At 37.5% G+C, this 9830-nt stretch overlaps 2 protein-coding genes across 3 annotated transcripts; both read right to left on the bottom strand.

Annotated features, from left to right (window-relative positions):
• Positions 1–642: 642 nt before the first annotated feature.
• Positions 643–4498, bottom strand: LOC130745187 (mediator of RNA polymerase II transcription subunit 4-like). Of its 2 annotated transcripts, XM_057597336.1 has the most exons (5): positions 4257–4498; positions 4018–4086; positions 3591–3659; positions 1975–3254; positions 643–1090 (listed from the first exon to the last, which is right to left on the bottom strand). In XM_057597336.1, the coding sequence occupies exon 4, from the start codon at positions 3218–3220 to the stop codon at positions 2015–2017; it is 1206 nt and encodes a 401-aa protein (XP_057453319.1). In that variant the 5' UTR covers positions 3221–3254; positions 3591–3659; positions 4018–4086; positions 4257–4498; the 3' UTR covers positions 643–1090; positions 1975–2014. The 2 variants fall into 2 exon arrangements, with proteins under 2 accessions (XP_057453319.1, XP_057453318.1); XM_057597335.1 differs by lacking the exon at positions 4018–4086.
• A 2793-nt stretch (positions 4499–7291) lies between these two features.
• On the bottom strand, positions 7292–8091 carry LOC130745186 (chaperone protein dnaJ 11, chloroplastic-like). Its single transcript, XM_057597333.1, has one exon. It carries the CDS (start codon positions 8038–8040, stop codon positions 7588–7590), a length of 453 nt encoding a protein of 150 aa, XP_057453316.1. The 5' UTR covers positions 8041–8091; the 3' UTR covers positions 7292–7587.
• Positions 8092–9830: the final 1739 nt, after the last annotated feature.

Here is a 9830-nt window from a genome sequence, read left to right as displayed (position 1 = left end):
ACAACTTTGTCCTCAAATGATAAGAGTTAGATAATTTCAAAAAAAAAAAGATAAGAGTTAGATGACATATGAGCTGGGGTGAAAGAGATACAGGAATAAATCTCTAGAGGGTACAAGTTGCTCTTATTTATTAGTTAGCGACGGAGTAGCTCTCAGCCGTCTCATCCATAAATTAAAAAAAATTCTAAGGTTTATCTGATGTTGCACTTAATAATTTTGAATGCTGCGGTTTACAACTTTTTGCTAACATAACAATCACTATTATTGAGTTCTTTAACAAAATTTTTTTTATGTTTTTAACTAATAAATTCATGGTATAAAGTACAGATGAATGGATTGATAAATTTTGGAATAAAGAAAAACGGACCATTAATTAGACAGATGAGTTTTTCCAGATATGAAGGGGTGTCTTAATTGAATAATAGGCATGAGTTGTTCATAGTTTTCTGATATTTATACATGTACATTTTTAGATGAGATCGAGATCAAAATATGGACATTAGATACCTCCTTTCTCTTTTAATTGATAAAATTGTATCTAATGAACAATACCATCGCCAAAGAAGGACCGAAAACAGATAAACAGTGGCATCACAGCATCATGCCAAAATTTGATGCTGTAATTAATAAGCCATACAATGATTAGTCATAAAATAGAGGATCATCACCAAGTTTTTCATTTTACTGTTTTAGATCAAAACATTAAATCCATCAGCACCCTCTAAAAAATCCAGAAATCATCAGAACAATAGTTACGAACAAAAAAGACAGAATCATCTAACTACATGTATCTTCTACAGTTTGAGTTTAAACAAAAAAGTAAGATAACTAGTAAAGAAATGAAAAGTTGGTGGGTTACCAATGACTCAATGAGCAATGGGTAAATTTCTCAAATTGACAGATAATTATTTATATCAGATGACTAGGGATGCTTAAACTCCTTCCTCCAGCTTGTGTAATCTGAGCATCAATATGCATGGGAGTAAAAAAATTCAGCTGAGTGCTTTGGTCCACTGTATATAAGCATGATCATGGAGACAAAAGAATCCTTTGATGTGCACAGCACCCCAAATAAGTGTATGAGAAGAGCCTGATGTGTCAAAAAAAAAAAAAAAGACAAGTAAATAAGAGTACCTGTGAAAGAGTGAGGCAGATGCTTGTGCGTATGAGAAACGGGTGAGTGGTGAGAATTTAGTCATAAAAGAATGTGAAACAAAGGAAGGTAAATCAGTAAATGCTAGATTTGTAGTTGGTAAAAGAGTGAACAATGGTGCTGTGCAAAATGAGTTGAGTATCTATCTGAGAAGTGGTTACTAGTACATGTGATTTTGAAACGGGAAGAAGGAATAATTGGGTGAGGAATGTGCTGGTAAGAGGAGGCAAATCCTCAAAAATGGACTATTATAATTTTATTAATTTGCTGTCGTATACTCCATGCAGTTGACTCCACAGAGGAAAAAGCCTCTGGTTGTTATACTAAAAATGTCTCTTTTTCTATTTTTATGACCCAGCTAAAAACAGGTTTTCAAAATGTGTCTCGTCACAATTGAGAACACCTATCTTAGAGTCATTTGTTAATGAAAAAATGCTAATCATCAGAACCATATAAAATTAGGCTGATATGATACACCTCTGTAGCTTGTAAAAACAGAAACCTCCACTTGCACACATGTAGTGCTTAGTGAAACATTCACGATTATTAAGCATGGATATGGTTTCTACTTTGTAGAGCCTACATAGAAACACTAAGAGCCTTCGGCAGAGCATAGTAAAAACACAACCCTGCCTCAAATACCAAAAGACCAACTAGGTGTTAACAGACAGGACATACAACATAGGCCAGTGAAAACTATTAAGTGCAGAATGTGCAAATTACTAGAAGGCTAAATTTGATGCTGGAGATTCATATCAATCATTCATTTCCAAGTTCCAACTATTTTAAATTAAAGATATTTCATAAACAAAACCCCTCACCTGTAAAGTTGTCAATTTGAGATGATCAATCATTGAATCCTCAATCTTCATCATCAGAGCTGGCTTCATCACTACTATAATCACTACTGTCACTTCCTCCAAGATCCAGATTAACATGCTGCACTTGAATAACTTCTGGCTGCTTGGGCTGAGGAATGTGGGGGTGTAACTGTTGTTCCTCAAATCTTGGTACTGGAAGTGAGTCCATGGGAGGCAATGGCACAGGATCCCCTGGTTTCCACCCAGGTGGAGGCTTAATTGGTATATCCATAGGCAATTGTACAGGCATTCCGGGCTTCCAACCAGGCGGCACAGCAAAATTTGGAGGAAGCAACCCTTGAATTGCAGACAAATTTGCAAGTGGATTTGTATCCACAGATTGTTGAGGCGGAGGTTCCACAATAGCCTCAATTGTTTTCTCCTTCGTTTCAACTGCTTTAGGCAATCCAATATCAAGGTCTGCAAAATTATATAACTGTGAAGCTCTCATTTGTTCATCTTGTGGTGCGGGTGGCATTGCACCACGGAGAGGAGCCTGCCCAGCTCCAAATTCTGGTGGAGCAAAGGTGGTATAACTTATACGATGGGCATATGACAATATATCTGATAGCTTCAGCTGGGATGATACAGTCGAGGAAGTCAAAGAATCATCTTCACTACCATCTCCTAATTTCGTTCTCTTGCTGCGACGATAATCAGAGTAATCATCAACAAGAATGTCAAGTCCGCGCTCAGAATCTTTGAGTTTGTTAGCCAATCCAAGAAGTGCCATATCCTTTGAGCGAATTTCCCGGTCAATCTTCTGCTTAGCATCCTGTAGATCAAGAATTTCTTGGAGTTCAGTTATAGCTTCAACAATTTGGGTTTGAAGGGTAGAGAAAAGTGAAATGATTTCTTTGGTGGAGGAAGGAGAAGACTCCAATGGGGTAGACGAATGTGCTTGGGCCTGGGAAGAAAGGAAGGTTGGGATTGATCCGCGGAATGCAGTGACCCAAACAGATCTGTTGGATGATACTTCAAAAAGCTTAGATGTCAAGGAAGCCATTTGAACAAGAATTGCTTGTGCTCTGGGGAGGGGTGGGAGAAGAGAGAGTAGAGCAGCAGAAGGGGTTGCCGAATGGCGGTCTTGGTTGTTATGGGTTTGTGTAGGAGGGGGCTTCGAAGGGGTAGGGTTTGGAATCGATGGTGAGTTAGGATTCGTAAGGCCTAGCCTCGCAGGGGATTGTACAATTTGGTGTTGAAGCATTTTGTACCAATGACTCTAATCCTTTACAGTACTCCTGTATTTCCAAAAAAATAAATTAGGTAAAGATCGGAAAGCATGGATGAACTAGATCCACCCACTAATAAGATCAACTGGGCAATAGAATGTGAAAGAGCCAGCCATCATTCAGTACACATAAGTAACAAATGACATTCTACAATCAAAAGACATAAATCTAAGTGAAAAGTAAGTACATAAATTTATAAATTGATAAATAATACCAAATACATGAATTCAGGCATAGAAATCAACAGGGGAGACATAGATTCAAGCAAATATTAGTCCTACGTGAATGCCGGAGACACCAGAATATTAGTCCTACATTGCAGGATATGCTACCAGTATAATTTACCTCTGCAAGTTGCAGAATGAATTCTTTTTGCTCCTATTTGGAGACGGTGTGAGTCCTCAACCCAAACGCCTAAAAGAAGTCAGAAAATACATGAATTAGTAGAAGCGTGAATGATGCAAGCTTAGGTAATAAGACACTTCTTGAACCACATTTTCAAATAGCTTATCAGTCAAATTGCAGCAACAACAACTCTCTTGTCTCCATTGATTCAAAATTGCAGTAACAACAACTCTCCAAAATACTAAATTTTCAAGGTTAAAATGTCAGTTTGTCCAATTTTGTGACTTACCTAATCTTTTATTCAAAGTACAACAGATTATGCAGATGTAGCAAACATTTCAATCGGAAAAATAAGAGTCCAAATTCAATCTAATTAGGATGAAAATGTGAGATGGAATCAGTAGATAAGTGAGGTAAGAAAACTCACCATCACTACGGTTGTCTGGCCGCTGCCAAATCAAAACACACTCACAATATTTCTATGAAATATATGTTCCTAAAAAACAAGCAGTGGATCTAATCAAGCATTTTCTATGTGCACTGAGCTTTATCACTGTGGGAAACACCCAATTCAATTTTGCTTGGATAGTAAATCATTAGATTTAACGTTGTATGAATCATTGAATTCATGAATTGGATAGTTAATTTAAACAGAAGAACTGGTACCTGCGAGCAGGAAATGGAAGCAGCAGCAGCAGGGGCAGAAACCCTAAACACTGGCGTGAGAGTCTGAGAGAGACGGCCGGCGAACGGACGAGGAAGGAGGAGAAAGTGGGTTCAGGCCATGGGTCATGGGTGAGAAAGTGAGAGATGTGGGTGGATCATCGGGTGGGTGAGGCAGTTTTTTTTTTTTTTTTGAGGGATGCTGGGATGAGAAGATGAGAAAATATCCCCACCTTAGTCACACTCTAGAGAATACTACTAAATACTTATTCTAAGATTAAGAAAGTAATTAAAATAATGTTTTTTTTAAATATTGTAAAAATAATAAATATTTACCAAAATATTGTATTTTGATAAATATTTACCAATCTATGGTAGTTTTTGCCACTTAGGAAGCTTAGGTAATCACTTTTTGCTAAAACGAGTTTTCTTTATGACAAATACGTCTAGAAGTAAGAGTTTTCATGGTCAATAATTACATCATCATTATCTCGTCTAAAGTGAGGACACATGCTGTCACTCCAAACTCCTGGAACGAGGCACCACTATTTTGAGAAAAACTCCTCACTTGAGGAGTTCTCCTATCAAATCAGTCTTTTCATACGAGGAGTCTCTTTTTCAAACGTGTGACACAAGGTTAACTATTTTTCACGGCCTATAAGACTAAAAGTAAATCCACACACAAATCTAGTTGAAAACATGTAATCATAGTTGTTTTCCATTAAAACATGTTCCAAATTACAACATAAAATCTTCTTATTATGTGCCAGTACCAGCGTTTGCGGGTCTTGGGTGGTGGCATGGGGTATTATCCTTATGTTGATGGGTGTTAGGAGGTCACGGTCCTTATGGTTGGGTGGGTCCATAATTGGTTAGTGGGTTCTCTCCTCATGGGAACAAGGTGGGTGGTGCGGCTAACAATGTTTGGCTTAGATCGGAGCAGGTATGTGATGACACTCAGAAGGGGACTCTCGAGGAGCGAGTGACGTTAGTCTTCAACAAGTTATGGTAGGTGAGCACGAGTTAAAGATTTATCTTCGGATCAGGCAATGGTCTCACAAGTTGTTGATGCGGGGAATACAATATCCAGGATGACTTTTGGAGTGATATTGCAGTCGATGATGATGCTAGTCAGGTTTGTGTCACTCCTCAAGAAGGGTCGAAACGAGAGATCAGGGGAAAGCCAAAGGGAGTCACAATAAGAAGACCAAACTTGTTCTCTTGATTCTTGGTTCTTGGGATGGGACGTCAAGGGTGAGGACAAGGGCTCAACAAGTTTGGGTTTTGGGAAAGGAACTAGGGCTTGGTTTTGAGGGAGATGAAGAGGTCATGCTTGAGGGCTTGCAGGCTCAGCTAAAGGACAATCATCCTAATATGTATGGTTCGTAGTGTCGGCGTCGTTGGGTAGGTTGGTGGGGTTTGGGTTTCTTCTTGTGCTTTTTATGGCTTTTTGGTAGGGTTTGGGGCTTGTTCTTTTGGGTTCTTAGAGATCCACTGTATTTTGTTGCATGAGGAGGTTGTTCTCATGTTGATTATTTCAGTAAAAATTGTGTAAGACCAATATTTTCACCATTTATAAGTTTGTTCACTTTTTAATTAAATTTATATGAGTAACTAAATAATTTTGACTTTACAGTAAACTTATAATTGATAATCAATCAAATCAATATATTATTACTTTTACATTAATATATTTTTTTGACGTTAATACATTAATAAATTAAAAGTTACAAAATTATAACTATAAAAATAATTTAATTTAGGATTAAGCACTGAAAAAAGAATAGAAATTTGTTGGCTTCACTTGAGAATTTATTCAAAGTTTTGCTGAAAGTGAAACACAGTGATACAGTTACTGTTTGGCACTTAAGTTACAAAAATACCCACGTTTTCTTTTTTACTTTCCTTTTCTTCTCACTGCCTCTCTCCAACCCCATGACTCACCATCTTATCCACCGCCAAATCCTCCATGGTCCCCTGCAACAAAGGCGTCTCACATATCGCATGCCACACATAAACATACTCCATCGTCTCCTTCAACTCCTTCACAAACGCACCAAACCCCTTCTTCTCACCCTCTGCAAGGAAGAACGCCGCAATAGAGACAACAGTGGAAGGTCGTCGGAGCGCCAACCATGCGAGAAAGAAAGAGAGAAATGCAGTCATGTTGGAAATCCCCTCCATAAAAAACCGATCTGCTTCTCCCACCGCCACCGCCATGATTTTGTTATTCCTCAAATTCCTCTTCGTGTAGTCCATTCATCACTGAGTGACTGTGTCATGAATCTGGGATTGATCGATCTGATTGTTTTTCCTTCAAAGTTTTAATCTTTTAGCCGACCCAGATTGTTTCGATTTGTTATTTGATGGTTTGTATAGTTTCCATACAATAATTTTATGTTTGATGATAGTTTTGATTTTTTTTGGATAGTTAGACCTAAGAATAATTTGAGTTTAAGATTTTATAAATCACTTGTGGGTACTGTTTCACTGAATCTTGGAGGAACGGGCAAGTGGGTATTTTTTTTACACTGAAAGATTTGATTTTTTTTCGATGGATGACAAATTTGTTTTTGTGATGTAGAATGTTGGAAAACCTTGTCTTTAGCTTTCTGGGTGGGTTTACAAACCTGCTTGCGGTGGCTATGTTGTTATCCGGTGATGATTTGAGAGAGGGAGAAACAGGAAGAGAGGTAGTGGATAAAGGGTATTTTACTTATTGCGATTATTTCTAACATTACATCTGGATCATTAAATATTTTAGTATTAAATTTAATGGTGGAAATTAAACTGCACCACCGTGGTACAACTTTTAACTGTACCACCGAAGCCAACACCCGGCAGCTGAGCCCGATGACGACGGGTGGAGGCCATTCATGAGATTATTGAGGAAGAGGATGATGAAGTGGAAGAAGAGGAGATGGAGCCCTCAGATCTAGCACTTGATGATCTGGTGGGTCTAAAGAAACGATTCCTCAGATGAGAATGGTGGGGGTAAATGGGTAATATGAGTAATGGATATTTTTGTAAATTAACAATTTAATCCCAATCAATCTCAGCTGCTCAATTTTAAAATTAATATATCCAATACCTCAAACACCTACATTTGTGACGGTTTAAAATCGTCATAAAACACATTATTTCAACAACTGATTCTCTTATGTATGTATACACAATCGTACTTATACACAATATTTGTACACACAATTGTACTCATATACAATATTAGTACACAATCTGGTCAATAACTATTAATTAATTAATTAGTAATAAGTAAAATCAAAGGTGATCCAATAACTACGCCTCAGATCCGCTACCAGCACTGGTCTGTTTCCTAGTTCCGTCCTTTGTAACCGGATAATCTCGGCGTCACCGTTGCCGTCAGCGACCGCCTCCGCCGGTTCATGCTCCTATCATAGCTGGCACGCTTCTCGGGATCAGATAACGTCGAGTATGCAGCGTGGATCTTCATGAACTCGTTTGTCGACGAGTCCTTCCGATCAACCGCCGCCACGTCAGGGTGACGGACTCTAGCAAGCCGCCGGTACGCCGCCTTGATCTCCTGGTCTGACGCGGCGGCGGCGATTCCGAGAATCTCGTAAAGCGAAGTGCAGGAAGCCATGTCGCCGTCGCCGTGGGTGCTCAGATACAAAGAAGGTGTAGGTCGGTAGTCTGCTTCGGTGGCGGTGGCGAATGCGATTACTGGCCGGGATCTGACGTAGCCTATCGGCGAAGTTGCAATTTGGCCGGAGAAAGTGGTGGCGGTGGTAAAAGATGGTGAGAGCATGTTACGTGTGATTAGAGAAGAGAAATTGGGGATTGAATGATGTGGATTAGGATTGAGGTTTGTATATAAAGAGGAGAGGAAGTGTGGACAGAGTAATGGGTATGGGTCCCAGTATAACTGTCATATTGTGTGCAATTGGATTTTAAGATTTTTATTCTGGCGACCAAGTTGTTATCCTCTTTTCTTACAAAAATCTTAATTATTAATTCTATACTAGCGGAATTACCCGTGTGCCCTGCATGGGTGACTTTTGTTATTTATAATTTAAATTTCGTGTAATATTATATTTTGTATCTTTTTAGTAAATATATCTTAATAATTTTTTCAACTATATGTTCTTAATATTGATAATTGTGTATTAATCTACCATAAATTTTTACTTATTTAAATATAAAAAAATTGAAATTTTTTAACTTATAAGACTTAGATTCACTAAAAAATTTGTATATACATTAAATCAGTATTTTTAATTTTTTAATACATGTTTAATTATTAATATTCGATTGATCATTTTTCATATCAATATTTCTATTTATAATAACAATATAAATAATAATAATAATATATATTTTGATTCAAAAATTTAATTTCAAAGAGAAATCAATATGTTACAAAAAAATGAAACCCCACTTCTAATAAAACGCAAATCAAATCATAGGAATAAATCACCAGATTAAATAAACCAAAATAATAGATAATTTACCAAAATTATTTAGATCCAAAGACTTCTCTTATTTTTGAATAAAGTCTCACGTGACTATTACTTTTAAGTTTGAACCCGTTCCCCTTTTTTGTCTTTGGCTCTTTTTTTTTTGAAAAGTTGTCTTTGACTCTTTGATCATACCTTTGGTAACAACCGGCTACCAGGGACGATGGAGGAAAAATCCATTTTATCAATCCAAGCAGATAAATGGAAGGATTTCCGTTTTTCCCATTCATGATTTAAAAAAGGGGTGAACAATATATAATTGTGAATCGACAATAGAAAAATGAGTAAATAATAGGATCATGAAATATGGATGTTCATAACGGAACCAAACCAATTAAAATCGCTCAAACCGGTCCAAAAAATCAAAACCAAAAAAACTGAAAACCGCAAAAATCGATATTTTCTTCCCATGTTCAAAATCGAACCGATCCAAACCAAACTGAAAGTATTTATTTACTTAAATTTTGGCATATTGTTGCTTCTTACATCAGATTCATAGGTGTAATTTTTTTGCTTTGGCAAGACAATCATTCTCTCGACTTGTATAAGGCTCATAGACTCAAAAGGCTCTGGGTTCAAAAGGCTCATCAAATCTGTCCGAGCATTTACCTCGTCTCATTTCTCCCTTTGAAATTCATGCATAAATTTAAAAGGATAAGCACGATTGTAACACCCCGGTTTCGGTGGCGTCACTTTAGTAACCAAAAGAATAACTTAAGCGGAAAAACGTGAATATTTTTTTTTTGAAATTAAAATGAAAGACTGAAAGAAAATAACCTCCTCAACAAAAGTTAAAAGAAACTAATATACATCTACATATATATACATGCCCAGCTAATACCAACCACGTCGCGAGTAACCTCCAGCGACGGGTGACAGAAAGAAAAGTAACGCCCGAAGGCAATATGTACAAACCAAGGTAAAACCTGTGTCCGCAACACCCTACCTCAAAACTGAGAACAAATTGGCCCAGCGGCCTAAGAAAAGACCTCCTAAGTCCAACCAGCTCTCTGTGATCTCTATATGAAAACCACACAAAAAGCTACCGGCAGGAAACTACCCTGTCCCAAATCTGAAAGCA

Source organism: Lotus japonicus, chromosome 3 (genome assembly GCF_012489685.1).
Source record: "Lotus japonicus ecotype B-129 chromosome 3, LjGifu_v1.2".
NCBI lineage: Eukaryota > Viridiplantae > Streptophyta > Magnoliopsida > Fabales > Fabaceae > Lotus > Lotus japonicus.
The sequence above is the reverse complement of the archived record's forward strand: the minus strand, read 5'-3'. Positions and strand labels throughout refer to the sequence as shown.